This window comes from Neofelis nebulosa, chromosome 8 (assembly GCF_028018385.1).
Source record: "Neofelis nebulosa isolate mNeoNeb1 chromosome 8, mNeoNeb1.pri, whole genome shotgun sequence".
Lineage (NCBI taxonomy): Eukaryota > Metazoa > Chordata > Mammalia > Carnivora > Felidae > Neofelis > Neofelis nebulosa.
The window spans coordinates 7,831,019-7,848,430 of record NC_080789.1 but is presented as its reverse complement, the minus strand read 5'-3'; the positions used below and the strand labels follow the sequence as shown (position 1 = coordinate 7,848,430).

At 40.1% G+C, this 17,412-nt stretch overlaps 1 protein-coding gene across 1 annotated transcript in view; it reads left to right on the top strand.

Moving 5' to 3' along the window:
• EP300 (E1A binding protein p300) overlaps window positions 1-17,412 on the top strand; it is an 85,267-nt gene that overhangs the window by 49,631 nt on the left and 18,224 nt on the right. The window contains exons 11-20 of the mRNA XM_058741206.1: window positions 3,431-3,508; window positions 4,951-5,060; window positions 7,575-7,712; window positions 8,367-8,804; window positions 10,037-10,216; window positions 10,435-10,579; window positions 12,416-12,534; window positions 13,927-14,166; window positions 14,997-15,085; window positions 17,079-17,159. Coding sequence (XP_058597189.1) covers window positions 3,431-3,508; window positions 4,951-5,060; window positions 7,575-7,712; window positions 8,367-8,804; window positions 10,037-10,216; window positions 10,435-10,579; window positions 12,416-12,534; window positions 13,927-14,166; window positions 14,997-15,085; window positions 17,079-17,159 — 1,618 coding nt within the window. The remainder of the gene's footprint in view (window positions 1-3,430; window positions 3,509-4,950; window positions 5,061-7,574; window positions 7,713-8,366; window positions 8,805-10,036; window positions 10,217-10,434; window positions 10,580-12,415; window positions 12,535-13,926; window positions 14,167-14,996; window positions 15,086-17,078; window positions 17,160-17,412) is intronic.

Below are 17,412 nucleotides of genomic sequence, written 5' to 3'. Positions count from 1 at the left end.
GCCTGCTTTGGATTTTGTGTGTCTCTCTCTCTTGCTCCTCCCGCACTTGTGCTCAGTCTCTCAAAAGTAAACATTAAAAAAAAATTTTTAATGTTTTTAATAAAAAAATAATACTGTATTGGGCATTTGAAACTTGATAAAAGTATATCTTAAAAGTTCTCATCACAAGAAAAAAAAACTTGACAAAGACGTACTGTGGTCATCTTTTGTAACATATAAATATCAAATCATGTACGCTTGAAACTAATGGAATGTAATACCAATTATATCACAGTTTTCATACTCATTTAATGTGATATACTGAGTATGGTTTATTTCTATCTCATATATTTGCATGAGAAAATGATTACGGGTAAGAGGAAGGAATATAGAAGACTTGAACTTTCCAATTTTTATATTTCTGTAAAGTTTGTTTTGTTTGTAAAGGGCATGCATTATATAATCAAAGGGTGGCTATGGTAGGTATTTGTATTGGCCTGGAAAGATGTTTATAATAAGTGAATATAAGCAATATACATTATATGTAATGTGAAAATGATGAACCTAATTATTAATGAGGTTGAATAAGTAGCTGACTTCTCAATTTTTTTTTTTTTTTTTTTTTGCAAACATAAAAACTTTGAGAGTTGACAAGTATGTATATTATCTGTGTGGTTGGATGGGAGGAGGGGTTGTTTTTTGTTTTTTGAGAGAGCACATGCACCAGCGGGGTGTGTGTGTGTGTGTGTGTGTGTGTGTGTGTGTGTGTGTGTGTGTGTGGAGAGAGAGAGAGAGAAAATCCCAGGCAGGCCCCACACTCATCCCAGAGCCCAGTGTGTGACTTGATCTCATGAACCATGAGATCATGACCTGAGCCAAAATCAAGAGTTAGATGCTTAACTGAGACAACCAGGTGCCCCAATGCTAATTTGTTAATATTGGTTGCTTGGGGGGGGAGGGGGGGGTAGGGGGTGGTGATAGGCTTACTTGGATATATTTAGTGTTGTGTGTTATAAGGAATTTGTTCAATCTAGGTGTGTATTTTGCCTTGGGGTATTTATCTAGATGTGAATGATAAACATTTTAATTAATGCTTTTATGTGTATATGTATATATACATATTTTTTATCTAAATAAAAATTGTCATCAAAATGTTCTTCAAATGTTCATCATATGTTCCTTATGATAAAATTTTTTAAGAGTTTTTTTATTTTTAACATCTATTTATTATTGAGAAACAGACATAGAGCATGAGCAGGGGAGGGATAGAGAGAGGAGGAGACACAGAATCCGAAGCAGGCTCCAGGCTCTGAGCTGTCAGCACAGAGCCCGACACAGGTCTCGAACTCATGAACTGTGAGATCATGACTTGAGCTGAAGTCAGTCGCCCAACTGACCAAGCCACCCAGGTGCCCCCCTTATGATAAAATTTAAGAGCTGCCTCCTGCGCCCACAGTAGGTTTCATTGCACATTTATACCATGCAGTCAGTAAAAACCATCATGTGCATTATAGTTGTAAATGAAAGTGAGCCAGCTGTAGGCAGTAGAATTAGGTTTTTGTTTTTTCATCTGAATATTTTCATGTATTTGAAAAGATTTTGCATAGGGGTGCCTGGGTGATTCAGTTAAGTGTCCTACTCTGGATTCAGCTCAGGTCATGATCTCACCGTTCATGTGTTCAAGCCCCACATCGGGCTCCACGCTGACCATGCGGAACCTGGTTGGGATTCTGTCTCCCTCTGTCTCTACTCTCCACCACCACCCCCACCCCCCCTCCTTGCAATAAATAAACTTAAAAAAAAAAAAAAACACTTAAAAATACATAGATTCCTGGTTTCTTTAGAGATGGAAGGATCTAGCATATTTGGCCCTGTCTTCCCCACAGCGGCACCACAGCCTCTCACTAGAGTAATGGCTGCTTGTCATCATAGTTGTGCTTTTCCCACTTCATCTCAGTTGCTCCCTTTTCCCTGTTTCAGATGCCTGGTCTTTCCCACTGACTGGTACTGACTGCCTGGTCTCTGCTGGCATTTAGCTTGCAACACTTATCTGTGTTATTGACAGGGAAAAAAGTTCCTTGTATATTAGGTGAAAATTTTGCTTTTATATAAAGTGTAGATGAATATACATGTGGAAAATTAAAACTATACAGGTTTATCTCTATTCTCTAATTTTTATATAGTGAACATAGGGTATATATGTAATTTTTAGAAATCTTGCACAATTGTGGATAAAAGAGTATATGAATAAATGTTCAGAATTCTCTCCAGTATTCAATTTGACTGTATTATAGTTTTATTAGGAGCAATATTAGTGGCAAATCTTGATGGATTTAGTTAACTTGAATTGCACTAACCCACTTAGTTGTGTGATCATTTCTGTTACTAGTTAGTATAGCACACTGTAGGCTTCTCTTTAGAGCGTAGTCGTCACAAGTGTGTCTGAGATTTGAGTGCAGTAGCACTTTGGGTCAGGAGGTGTCCAAGGCAGAGTTGGGTCACTACAAGCATCCTGTCTTTTCCCACGGTGCTATAGAAATATTATTTGATCTACACGATGATGTGGAGAAAAGTTGGAAGGTCTATGCTAGAAGATGTGCAAATAATCCATGAAAACACTAGAAATTACATACAGTTGACCCTTAAACAACCAAGGGGTTAGGGGCGCCAACCCCTGCACAGTTTAAAATCCACATAAAACTTTTGACTCCCAAAAAAATCTGTTGACCAGAAGCCTCAGGGATAACAAACAGATAACACATATTTTGCCTGTTAAGTATGTTAAATACTGTGTTCCTATAGAAAAATAAGCTACAGGAAAGAATCATAAGAAATACACATTTGCCAAAAAAGTCCACATGTAAGTGGACTTGCAGAGTTCAAATGTTGGTCAAGGGTCAACCGTGTTTACATATTGATGTCTTTTTTAATTCTTTCTACTTTTGTATTTAAGAGGTGTGCACAATATGTAGAGCAATAGAGTACCTGAATTATTTAAAGTCAGTGTTCACAGTGGGTTTGTGCGCATAAAAACACCTATTTTTGGGGTACACAATCAAATCTGGTCACTGAACAAAATCTGTAGCTATCTGTTGAAGACATTCTCCTGCATAACAACCAAAAACAGCTTAATTCAAACAGTTTAGTCAAATAGTAGCATATTAAATGCTATAATAGCCTTTCTCTTTTCTTCAAAGTTAAGAATTTACATTATTTTCTTGTCAGCACTGAAAGAAAGCATAGGATATACTGTAATTATTTGGAGGCTTTTCTTATATTCCAGAACTAACAGTTTTCTTCAGGTTCTTGTCTAAATTCATAGCTTTATTCTTTGGAGATTCAGGCTGAATTTTTCAAGATACTACTAAAGATATTTTGTGTTTTGTTTTTTTTAAACAAGTGTGCCGCTTGCCAAAGATGATTTTCTAACCATTTCTCTATTCTACCCTAGATGGCCCTCTGCCTGACCCATCTATGATCCGTGGCAGTGTGCCAAACCAGATGATGCCTCGGATAACTCCACAGCCTGGTAAGTTATGAAATAAATCCATATATTTATTTAACCATGGCTTTTTTTTTTTTTTTTTTTTTTTCAGAGTAAGCTCCGCGTCCAACATCCAACATGGGGCTTGAATTCATGACTCTGAGATCGAGAGTCCCATGCTCTACCAACTGAGCCAGCCAAGTGCCCCTCACCATAGCTTTTTTATTTTCAAAGTTTATTTGTTTTGAGGGAGAGAATCACAAGCAGGCTCCACACTGTCATCGTGGAACCCAATGTGGAGCTCGACCCCACAGACTGTGAGATCGTGACCTGAGCCAAAATCAAGAGTCAGATGCTCAAACCGACTGAGCCACCAAGGTGCCCAACCATGGCTTTTTAAAACAGTCTCTGGTGTACTATAAAATTATTCTTGGGGCGCCTGGGTGGTTCAGTTGGTTAATCATCTGACTTCGGCTCAGGTCATGATCTCGCAGTGTGTGAGTTCAAGCCCTGTGTCAGGCTCTGTGCTGACAGCTCAGAGCCTGGAGTCTGCTTCGGATTCTGTCTCCCTCTCTCTCTTCTCCTCCCCCGTTTGCACTCTGTATCTCTCTCAAAAATAAAGATTAAAAAAAATTTTTTTTTAAATACTATTCTTGTCACCTTAATTCCTGCCTCAGCCCAGCAGCGTGTATCCTACTTGAGAAATCAGAACATATTTTGGATTTGGAGCCCAAGGAGAAAGGAAGGGTGTGGAACACAGTTTGGCTGGCAGGTGGCAAAGACATGAAATGGTCGAGCATCCGTTTAAAAACAACCAGTCCAAGGGCGCCTGGGTGGCTTAGTGGGTTAAGCATCCAACTTCAGCTCAGGTCATGATCTCACGGTTTGTGAGTTTGAGCCCCGCATCAAGCTTGTGCTGACAGCTCAAACCCTGGAGCCTGCTTCAGATTCTGTGTCTCCCTCTCTCTCTGCCCCTCCCATGCTCATGCACTGTCTCTCTCTAACTCTCAATAATAAATAAATGCTAAAAATTTTTAAAAAACAACTGGTCCAGGCACCTAGGTGGCTCAGTCGGTTAGGTGTCTGACTTTGGCTCAGGTCATGACCTAATGGTCTGTGGGTTCAAGCTCTGTGTTGGATTGTGTGCTGACAGCTTGGAGCCTGGAGCCTGCTTCAGATTCTATGTCTCCCTTTCTCTGCCTCTGCCTAGCTTTTGTGCTCTCTGTGTCAATAGTAAATGCATAAACTTAAAAAAAATTATTAAAAATAAAAACAACCAGTCAAGATGGATTTTATTCTAAATTGTAAAATTTTATTCAGAGACCTTATGTTAAGTAACAGTGTGGCTGTAAATGGAACCAATTCATTCACAGTTGAAAACCGGTTCCTTTATTTGTCCTGATAAAATATCACAGAATCAGAATTCTGTCTTTAGTTCTCCAATTCCATGAAGGCATTCAGATCTAATATTTTGTACTTACTCACAGGTATGAATCAATTTGGCCAGATGAGTATGCCCCAGCCCCCAATTGGACCCCGGCAAACCTCTCCTCTTCAGCACCATGGACAGTTAGCTCAGCCTGGAACTCTCAACCCAGTAAGTTTGACATCTTTGGGTAATTATCTTGGCCTTTAACATTTAAAAATCCTTTTTATCTGTTTGTACTTTGTAAACAATGCTTATAGTTGCTTAAATAGCTAATTATAAGTGAGTAATTTTAATCTAGATTTTTATCTCTAATTCTATTGTATTTGGCCTTTATTATACACTTAATAAATGATTATATATGTGTTTTGGAGTTGGGGGTAGTTATTTTTTTAAAGTGGAGTAGGAAAAAACTAAACCATATACCATAATTAGGCAGGCAGTAAATACTAAAATCCCTAATTTTTATCTATCTCTTTTACCTATAAATTGTTTTTAGAAATGTATCCTAAAGAAATCATCACTAAGATACCAAAAGGATATCATTTGGAGAAAATTCATGTTAAGGATCTTGTATACTCTGTTTTGGGGGGAAAAAAAAGTGGCATCCTGAATGTGCAGTAGGGGATTCACAATGGTTAAATTATGGTACATTCATAAATTGTAATGCTCTACAAGCAATAATTTCAGAACTTACATGTTGGCATAAAAGCTGTTTACAGCCTTAAATGAAAAACCAAGTTTCTAAAGTGTATGTATTATAGGATCCAATATAGTTAACTCTCTTGATTATAATCTGTGTAAAATAAACACTTAAAAAAATTTTGTTTCCAAGTACTATTCATAGTCCTAGTACTAGAAAACTCATAAGAGCATCCAGTCACCTTTCCCTGGAGTCTCATTGTTTAGTAGTCTGCACACTTTGATAGTCCTCTCTGTTTTATAATGCTCATCAAACATACAGCCTACCCAGGTAGGAAACTGTCTTTTGCAAGAACGATGGAGGAACAATTGCTTGGTTCTAGACACTGGAGAAGAGGGACTCTGAGCATCTCACTGCTCCTTATGCAGTCCACCTTTCCATGTTAACCCCAATCCTAGCCCTTTGAGAATTAGCTAGCGCCTCTGATCCTTGAGCCATTTTGGAGTTGTCTAGCATGTCTTGGTGCCACACTGCCATCATTATAAGATAAATATCTTATTGTTGTGCCAATGCTGTATACAAAAGCTGTGGCTGAACTTGGTAGCATTCATGGTCCACAAATACTTGAGGATTGTTACCTTTTTTTTTTTTTAAATGGTGAAGTTTTTGGCCTTTGGTATTTCATAATTTCTCTATTAAAGGCCTGTATTTGTGTGTGTGTGGGGGGGGATTTTAGACATGAAATGTAACAGTCCTCAAGATAAAGCACATTTCCACTGGAGAGTACCTTCATGCCTCCTTCTACTTAATTCCTATCCCCTTTAGACAATGGATACCATGATTTCTGTAACCTGGATTAGCCTTACTTGTTTCTTAACTTCATATAAATGGGATCATTCAGATGTACCGTATTGTGTCTGACCTTTTTGGCACAACATGATGGTTTTGATGTTTACCTACACTGTTGTTTATATCAATAATTCATTTAAAAAAAAATTTTTTTAACATTTATTTTTGAGAGAAAGTGCGTGAGTAGGAGGGGGGCAGAGAGAGAGAGGGAGACACAAAATCCAAAGCAGGCCCCAGGTTCTGAGCAGTCAACACAGAGCCCGATGTGGGGCTCACACTCATAAGCCATGAGATCATGACCTGAGCCGATGTGGGACGCTTAACCAACTGAGCCATCCAGGCCACCCAGTAATCCCATTTTTTATTGCTGAGTAGTATTCCATTTTGTGAGTGTGCCACAATTGGTTTATTCTTTGCTATTGATGGACATTTCGAATATTTCCAGTTGTTGACCATTATGAATAAAGCTACTATAAACATGTTTTCACCAAAAATAAAAAGAAAGAGATGTAACAGTCCTCAAGTGTTTGTGGACCATGAATGCTACCAAGTTCAGCCACAGCTTTTGTAAGATTTTAATTGTACCGATTATGGAGTCTTATAATTTGTGATGTTACAATATCATGACATGAGCAAAGACCTCATGAAGTTGTAGTTCATGATCACTTAACAAACAATATGCAAAAGCAGTTACTTCTTTTTTTTTTTTTTTTTTTTTAAATTTTTTTATTTTTGGGACAGAGAGAGACATAGCATGAACGGGGGAGGGGCAGAGAGAGAGGGAGACACAGAATCGGAAACAGGCTCCAGGCTCCGAGCCATCAGCCCAGAGCCTGACGCGGGGCTCGAACTCACGAACCGCGAGATCGTGACCTGGCTGAAGTCGGACGCTTAACCGACTGCGCCACCCAGGCGCCCCAAAAGCAGTTACTTCTGTACCTTGTCAGGTGCATTTGTGTATTGGGAGAATCGGTTTGTGTGTAACCTCCTGTAATTGCTTTAGAGTAGGCCTTGGTCAGCTTTGAGGGTGTTCTCCACTATCTTTGCATGAGAGTCCAATGTTGCACACTTTCTTCCTTTCCTACCCCACCTTCCCCTCAGCAGAACCAGAGTAGTTGGGGATTCTGGCTGTAGTAGAATAACCACAATGAAGCAATTTGGTGCTCTGTGTTCATTCTTTTCCCCCTCTGCAGCCAATGGGCTATGGGCCTCGCATGCAGCAGCCTTCCAGCCAGAGCCAGTTCCTTCCCCAGACTCAGTTTTCAACACAGGGAATGAATGTAACGAATATGCCTTTGGCTCCGTCTGGCGGTCAGGCACCGGTGTCTCAAGTATGTCCCACGGATGGTTTTTTTTTTACTTGTTTTTGTGATCCTTGAAACTTCTCTTGATCTGGCAACAAATAATGGGTCAAAATAGATGTGTTTTTTTTAAAGTTTTTAATAAGAACAATTATGGACATATGGTATTCTGAACATGAGTTTACCATGACATAACAATGCTACTAATTGTTACAAACAAAGTAGATTAAATTGATAGTTGTAACCATTTGTTAAAGTAGCGAACACTTTTTAAAATGAATTCTGAACATGAGATTACCATGACATAGCAATGCTACTAATTGTTACAAACAGAATAGATTAAGTTGATACTTGTAACCATTTGTTAAAGTAGCATACACTTTTTAAAATGAAATCTTAGAATTTTAATGCAAAAGAACTGTGACTGAAGAGAGCAGAGCCAGGCAGAAAATACTGTGGACTCAACTGTCCCGTGCCCCTACAGTGGCTGTGGCCATTCTAGTGGGTTTTTTTGAAGCCTACTTAATTAAATACTACATTGGTTGGATTATCTGAAGACATGCCCCCAGTAACAAGATTTTTGACATATTTTGAAGTGGAAGCATATTGCATATAGGCTGCCTATGTAATTACTTCTTGCATTGTGTTCTGAGTTGTCATCTTGTTCTGTTTCTCATTTAACAGGCACAGATGTCCAGTTCTTCCTGCCCTGTGAATTCTCCTATAATGCCTCCAGGGTCTCAAGGGAGCCACATTCACTGTCCCCCTCTCCCTCAATCAGCTCTGCATCAGAATTCACCCTCTCCAGTACCTAGTCGCACCCCCACGCCTCACCACACTCCCCCAAGCATAGGGGCTCAGCAGCCACCAGCAACAGCAATTCCAGCCCCTGTTCCTACACCTCCAGCCATGCCGCCTGGGCCACAGACCCAAGCTCTCCATCCACCTCCAAGGCAGACACCTACACCGCCACCAACGCAACTCCCTCCCCAAGTTCAACCTTCACTTCCTGCTGCCCCTTCCGCCGACCAGCCGCAGCAGCAGCCTCTCTCACAGCAGAGTACAGCAGCATCTGTTCCCACCCCAACGGCACCGCTGCTGCCTCCACAGCCTGCAACTCCAGTAAGCAGAGACATGTGTTTTGGCAGAATCCTTCTAGCTGTACCCTCGTGTTAGATTATTTATGTGCGGTTTGTATTCTGTATTGTGCCGTCTCCCCAGTTAGACCAGAATCTCTCTGTAGTTAGGGACTTTCTTTTCCTTCCTGTTCTTGCCATTGTAGTACCTAGCATGGAGGGAGCTCAAAGGTTTTGTTTAGGTCCGATGTTGACTGTGGTGTGTTTTGTCTTACACTCCAAGGCTTACAGGCATGTAAGTGGGGTGGCAAGCAGAAAGAATCCATAGTATTTTTAGTACACCACATAAATTTTATATATTTTAAAGAATCTTTTTTCAGACAGTCTGACCTGTAATATTTGAGAGCAAATGAACAAAACCATGGATCTATGAATGTCTGTGGTCTGAGCCAAGGTTAGAAAATCATGACCTAAAATGAGAAAAGTACGGGTCTGAAACAGTCTGTAACTTTCTTGTGAGAGGCTCAATATGTATGTAGCAGAAATGCAAGTTCACATCTATAGTTACATCGTTACCAATTCTGTGTGTCAGGGCATAGAACTTTCTACTTGTTAACTGATACTTAATATTTTAGTTTCTGTCCTGTTAGTAAACCAAGAAGTCCCATGAGTCACAGCTACTTCATAAAACACCATAAGTAAGCAACTGGTTCATCCCAGCCTCTGATAGGTGAGGGACGGCAGAGTGCACAAACGGAGCTTTTGATTCAGGTAGTTCCTGAAAATACTACTCGGTATGAGGTTTCTTATTGGAAGACTTAGGATAAACAAATTACCAGTTATCCCGTTAAAACGTGGTGAGTGTGGGAGTTCATTTTTTTCTACTTCTGTACATTTGCAGCTTTTCCCACTGATAAGTTCAAAACAAAACAAAATAGCCAGTCATCCTTCTTTTCTTTCCACTTCTCTGTAAACGTGAGCTCTTCAGAGGCAGTCAGCTCTACGACCCCATCCCTCCCACACTGCCACAGAATGACAGCCAGTGTGGGCTCTCTTAGTACAGCAGCCAGTCGGCCTTTGCAAGTCCTCAGTCTCTTGTTCTTAAGCACAGTTTACTTCAAGGGAGTGAAATAGGCCAAGTACACGAAAGCACCATAAACGAATAGAATGATACTAGCCTCAAAATAGGTGGTTAATCATACCGTCCTGATGCGGAGCTTGAATTCTGGTTGTATACATGGCAGACTTTTGTGTTTTTCCCCCCTCTTTTCTGTCCAGCTTTCCCAGCCAGCTGTAAGCATTGAAGGGCAGGTATCAAACCCTCCATCTACTAGCAGCACAGAAGTGAATTCTCAGACCATTCCTGAGAAGCAGCCTTCACAGGAAGTGAAAATGGAGGCTAAGATGGAAGTGGATCAACCAGAACCAGCAGATACTCAGCCGGAGGACATCCCAGAGGTGAGGGTAGGGCAATGGCTGCTGTTACTTGGGTAGGACTTCTGTCTAGGAACCCCACTAAACCTGTTACAGGAAAGTATTCTGGTAATTAGGTCTCATTTCATGATTTCCACATGAGAAAGGCATTTGTCTACAGGAGAGAGTAAATAAGACGGTGATCTTACTGCTTCCTGGTGACAAGTCTTTGGAATAATAAAAAATTTCACCTTGTCTTTCAGACTAAAGCAGAAGACTGTAAAATGGAACCTACAGAAACAGAGGAGAGAGGCACGGAGTTAAAAACTGAAACAAAAGAAGAGGAAGACCAGCCGAGTACTTCGGCTACCCAGTCATCTCCAGCCCCGGGACAGTCAAAGAAGAAGAGTAGGTCTCTTAGGCTCTCTTGGTCCTGGAGGCAGGGAAAAAAACACAAACTTTGAATAGATGGGGTCAGGTTCTTGGTCTCAGAAATTGACTTTGATGTGATTTCATTAAGCTTGGAGCCCTTTTGCCCTGGTCTCTGTGTTATTACTGGTGTTGGAGAAGACTTTGTCTTTCCTGTGGTAGGTATATTTGCTTCCTGCAGTCACTGGGTCAGTCACACCCTTCATTTCTCCAGGGCTGGGTGCTTAACAACCTCTCAAAATTGTCTTTTCTTCAGAGGAAGAAATTGTTACGTACCCTTGACTAAAATGCAAGAAATAGTAGCAGCGATAATAAATAGTACTACGTATTGTCAGCCTACTGTATGCACCAGGTACCATGCCACACACCTGTACTCTCCCATCTACTAACTTTACAACAACTCTGGGCAGTTACTGAAAACCTGAGGCTGTGCAAGGTTAAGTAGCTTGCCCCAGCTCACTCAGCTGGTTAAGTGAACCCAGGCAGACCAATTTCATTCTGCTCCCAGCCAGCTCCTAAATATTAATGAGTCAAACCGAGCAAGCAGCTCGGCTTAGTACAGAGTATTAGACTCTGTTTAATTCCCACAGAAATTGATTTACCAACTTTGGGACTAGGACTTCTTAGGGCTCTAATGACACCCTCTATGGCACAGGTAGGGCTTCTTTCAAGGGAGGAATCTGCTGGCTCCTAAAGATGCTATATATAAAGGTGTTCCATTAATACAACGCAACTTAAAATGTTGGGGTTAAAAATTTACTTGGATTTAAATAAGGTTTATATAATCAAGGTGTATTTTAAGGTAGGCTGCAAGAAACCCAATCTCACTGTTAGGAATCTGTCTTTAAAACAGCTAATTTCACAAGTTTGTTCAACTTTGTTCTTTTGAGCACAACCAGATGTGAGAAACAAAGAATCCTCTCCCATCCGTTTAATTTTTTTCATGGCTGCCCCACTATGAAGTGAAAAATATCTAAAGTACTAACAAATAAGCTATCTTGAAGATAAAATTATTTTGTAAACAGAAGAAATAACAAGGCCTCTGCTCAGAGTGTTTTAAAGCTCAAACCTGGACCCTTAACGAGTAGCTTCTTAAATAATAGCTTAAATTAATTCCATTTGGGACACACCAGCAAATCTTTCCTGACTTTAGAAACATACCCAAGTACACTGGAATGAAATTTGATCAGTTGAGTCTGTCGTTTGGGCAATAATAATTTAGTTCTCTCTTTGTTTAGACTTGAACTTACCATTTGTCATTAAGATAATAAATATATGTATTCCTCCTAAGCTCTAAAACATCAAGCAGTTTAATGAGGGACTCTTCCCACCAGGGGTTCTGATTCCTTTAGTGGTGAGACAGTATCAGGTCTTCTGACTTGTTATATATTCTTCTCATGAGTAGTGAGGCCCTCTTTCTGTCCTTCTTTGACAGCACACTCCCCTCTCCCCTGCCATCACTAATATATTTTGGAATTTTTTTTGACCAGTGTCTTCATAAATTTCTGGAATGCTTGGGATGCTGTTTCTACTTGGTCAAGACTATTTTAACTGAATTTCTGATTAAAAAGTAGCTGAGCTGTTTAGGGTATTTAAAGCTGACTAGACATGGTGTCTACCTGACACCATTCAAAGGCGCTACCTGATGTGGACCAAAAATTAGAAATAGGAAGTGTGCTGTAAGTGGTATTTCCATGGAGACGGTATAGGCAGTTTTGTGTTTTGTGGCTCTTGAGATTTGTTTTAATAGCTTCAGCTTGAGCGTTTTCTTTTTCTTTTACTTAATTGATAACTAATTTCAATTGTGCTCTTAAGTTTTTAAGCCAGAAGAGTTACGACAGGCACTGATGCCAACATTGGAGGCACTTTACCGACAGGATCCAGAATCCCTTCCCTTTCGTCAACCTGTGGACCCTCAACTTCTAGGAATCCCTGTAAGTATGTGTGGTATTTTTTTTTTTTTTTTTTTTTTTTTTTTTTTTTTTTTAGTGTTCATGCAGGTGAGTTGAGGAGGAGCAGAGGGAAAGTGGGGGAGAGAATCTTGAGCGGGCTCCATGCCCAGCATGTACCCCAGTGCTGTGCCATGCTCGATCCCCTGACTGAGATCGTGACCTGAACCGAAATCAAGACTCAGACGCTTAACCAACTGAACTACCCAGGTGCCCCTGTGGTGGTACTTTTGATTTTTTTTTTTTTTAATTTGTTAACAGCTTTATTCAGGTATAATTCACATATTATTCAAGACACTCAAACTGTACAATTCATTGATTTTTGTGTATTGACAGAATTGTGCACCCATCACCACAGTCAACTTGGGATCATTTTCATCACCCCAAAAAAGAATCCCTGTGTCCATGAGCCCTCATGCCCATTTCCTCCCCCATCCAACCACTAGTCTACTTCTGTCTCTATGGATTTGTTTATTCTGGATGTTTCATTAAATGGAATTATATAGTATATGTTTCTTTGTGACTGACTTCTTTCAGGGTTCATTCATAATGTAGCATGAACCAGCACTTGATTCCTTTTTATGGCTCAGCAATACTCCATTGTACGGCGATACCACATTTTTGTTACCCATTCATTAGTTGATGGACATTTTAGTTGTTTACACTTTTGGGCTATTGAGGATAGTGCTGCTGTGAATGAACATTCATGTATAAAATTTTTGTGTGGTATATGTTTTTGTTTCTTTGGTGTATATACCTAGGGTCGTGATTACTCGGTCGTAGGTTTATTTGTTTTTATCACCTGAGTAGCAGTAGCTCTGGTAGAAAAGCTGGACCCAAATTAACTTCCTCTGTTTTTAAAATTGCCTTTGCACACCAGACCGCCGGCACACTTCATTTGAGGCTTGTCAGTGGTATTGGATAAGGCAGTGGAGTGCTTACAGGGGCAAAATTCATTAGGAACTTCTTTTTTCCTATATTTTTGAGGCCTTAGATCACTGAAGTTCACTGGGCTTAGTTTTCTCAAGAGTTGGCCCCTTTTAATACTAAAATGTTAAGGCTGTTTTACTTCTTGGTGTTTCAATGGATCACACATACACTGTGGTAAAGTATCTGGAGTTGTTTTAGTAGACCATCAGCCTGCTGTCTGAAAAGTTTATGTAGTGACTCTTGTTATTTCTGCCCTCTGAGTTGCTTCATATCTCTGTAGCCTAATAATTTAAAGAAGTGATAGGTATCAACTTAATTCCTTGGACATATAGTCAGGACAGCGACTTAACTTTTCTGGAAAATCAATGATTATAGGAAGACACACCATCTACCTTAAATATACTGAGACTTTGGGGTAATGTTGCTTGGTGTCACTTACCCTTCTAGGATTACTTTGATATTGTGAAAAGCCCCATGGATCTTTCCACCATCAAGAGGAAGTTAGACACTGGACAGTATCAGGAGCCCTGGCAGTATGTGGATGACATTTGGCTTATGTTCAACAATGCCTGGTTGTATAATCGGAAAACATCACGGGTGTACAAATACTGCTCCAAGCTGTCTGAGGTCTTTGAACAAGAAATTGACCCAGTAATGCAAAGCCTTGGATATTGTTGTGGCAGAAAGGTAAGAAATTTTTGCATGGTAAGAATTATTGAAAACTTGACTAATAGAATCCTGAATCATCAGACTGTAAACTCATAATAGGGCTTTGGATCTTACTTATCTATGGGTGCACAGTGCCTGGCACGTACTGTTGTTTTCTTGCACACCTCTTGTCCCATTGAGTTTTTTTGCTAAGTGGCTGAAGGATATGACTGCTAAGCCTACCTCAGAGTGGTGACATAATACTGTACTGTAGTCTCTCCTTACCTGTGGTTTCACTTCCCGCCATCTCAGTCAACCATGGTCCAGAAGCAGAGATTCATCTTCTGACGTATTGTCAAAAGGTCAATATCGTTTATGCTACCTCACAGTGCCTCCATCATTCATGTCCCTTCATCTCATCACCTAGGCATTAGATCTTCTGTCATCACAAGAAGGGTGGGTACAGTGCAGTAAGATATTGAGAGAGGCCACAATCACGTAACTTTTATTACAGTATGCATTGTAATTGTTCTATTTTATTACTAGTTATTAATCTCTTACTGTGCCAGATTTGTAAGTTAACTCTGTCATAGTTACGTACGTATAGGGAAAACCACAGTATGTATAGGGTTTGGTGTGGTCCACAATCTTAGGCATCTACTAATGGTCTCTGCCTGTGGATCGGTGGGACTGCTATAGTATAGTCAACTAGAATGGTTGTGGTTCTGTGTATTGCCTTGGAAACTGAAATAACTCGTTACATAAATGAGAACTAAGAATTCACTGACTTTTGTTTCTGATTTGCCAGTGTAAATATTCTAGCTTTCTTGCAGGTGTGTGTACTATTTAACAAATGGTTTCTGTTGCAGTTGGAGTTCTCTCCACAGACACTCTGTTGCTATGGCAAACAGTTATGCACAATCCCTCGTGATGCCACTTACTACAGTTACCAGAACAGGTAAGCTCAACTATGTGTGGACCATGGTCCGTGTATCCGTGTGTCCAGGGACTGCATGCGGATGGACCAGCACACATACATTCATGGTCATGTGTACCTTGCTTGAAAACAGCTGTACAGCACAAGTTCTGATCCTAGCATTCTGCCTTTTTTGCAGAATTAGTGTAGTTTTCTAGCAGGAAGTAGCCTTCTGTCAGTTATCTGGCCCCTTATTTTTTATAAGGCAGGAACTCCAAGCCTTGGGAGGTTAAGCAGCTCACAGAGTTGGTGGCATAGATGGGATTACATCCTGGCCCCCGCTTCTCTTTCCCATTTCTGTTCACAGCTTACCACAGCCTGAGGCAAACTGAGAAAATTTGTGAACGAATTAGTGTTTTCTTGTCCATGAAACTGCTGCTATCGCCTTTCCCAAAAACTATCCACAAACTTTTAACCAAAAGTTTGTTAGCCAGCTGTATCATTTGGGATATGTTTCATTTTTGTGTGCAGCCTCTCCATAAATTGTTCTTCTCAGAGCATTTGAAAACAGGATTCAGTGTTTCTGCTTTGCCCGGGTTAACCATATAAAAAGGAGTGCCTCCAAAAATAGGTCTGCACCAGACTGACTTAAAAAGACTTGCATATGACAGTGGATAGTAGAGTTGTAATAAATTAGGTGCCCCTGCTTTATCTTCTCCTGCCCAAACAATGGCTGTAATCCCAGAGATGGCATTCAGCAATCTATTTTAACTAAGATCTGTCTCCTAGATTCATTAATTAGCCTACAACATAACATGCACAGAATGTTTACTGGGGGCTCTGAAACGGCAATAACAAGGCTGGGCAGTTAATATCTTTTAATAAAACCAAGCTCATGGTGGTGGTTTTTGCTGAACTTGTGTGCTACAGATGCATTTCCAGCTTTGAAAAAGTCGCTTGAACTTTTTGTTTTGATGACCAAAAGGTGCACTCTCCTAATGGTTTGTTGTAATCATTAGAATCCATAGTTTTTCATTCTTAATACCTGGGGAAAACCCTCAAGTTGTTAAAAGCACTTGCATTTTAAAAAAACAAGTTAACAACCGGCATGAAGTTCTTCTCATGCTGCAGTCTTGACATTTATACCAGTTTGGATTTTTTAACATGAATCTACAGTGTTCGTAATCTTTGTATCCAGAACATGTCATCATGTGCCTGCACACACCACTGCCTTTCTTTCTTGCCTTTTACACTATGTCAGTTGATGGCTACGATCCATATTTAAGCACTTGTGCAGATTTTTCATTGAAAAATAGAGAATTTTTTAAACTTATATGCCTTCCTTGGGAAGCAAAAAGAAATTTTGTGGGTTTTTTTTCAACCCAGGGTTGGTTTTAGGTAATTGCTTCCTGGTCTTGTATTCGTAGTGAATTTTTTGTTATTTATTTTGCTGTTATTGGAAATGGGGAGAAGTGTGTGATTGCTATGTTTCAGTAATAGATTAGCAATTCTTCTCTCTCCAGTATGTTTATCCTTCCCCTTTTTGATTATTTGCATCAAATAGCATTAATTACTAAAATGAAAGAATGTAGGTCTGTGTAAGTGATACTTTTTTGTTTTATTTGCTGTAATCATTTGCTGCTTGTGATCCCATTTGAGATATTTAATGCTAATCTGTGCTTTGCCTTGGCTTTCTGCTTTGTGTTGTCTTGTCTTGCTTTTATGTTTTTTGTTGTCCTGCAATCCCTCATTTCTTCGTTTGTTTTGTGTTTTTTTTTTCTCCCTCATGCTTGTCGTTGTCTGCACTTGGCTTTGATTGCAAAAAAAAAAAACAAAAACAAAAAAACAAAAACAAAAACACCCAAACTGTGGGGCCCATAAATCTGCATCATTGAATGTCCTTGTCGCCGTTGATGACCTGCTCTCTGCTCCCGTCCCCCTCCTTGGCCTGCTGTGATTGGTGGCTTCGTTGCTTGGCTTGGGCTGTGTTGTGTGAACGGAACAGTTCACCCCAGTATGGCCTTCTTGCCGACAGGTATCATTTCTGTGAGAAGTGTTTCAATGAAATCCAAGGGGAGAGCGTTTCTTTGGGGGATGACCCTTCCCAGCCTCAAACGTAAGTAACTGCATTATTTTGGAAAGTGCTGTCTTGGTGTGTTGTCAAGTGCTGATGCTAAAGCTTTTTTAAGTGGTCTTGAGTTACACGGCCCGTGTAGTAGCCGTTAGCCAGTTTGCTATTTAAATACAAATTAATGAAAAGGAAATAAAACATTATACTCACGTTGCAAGTGCTAAACAGACATTTGTGGTTAGTGGCTGCCATGTTGGTCAGCACAGATAGAGAACATTTCCATCACAGCAGAAAGTTC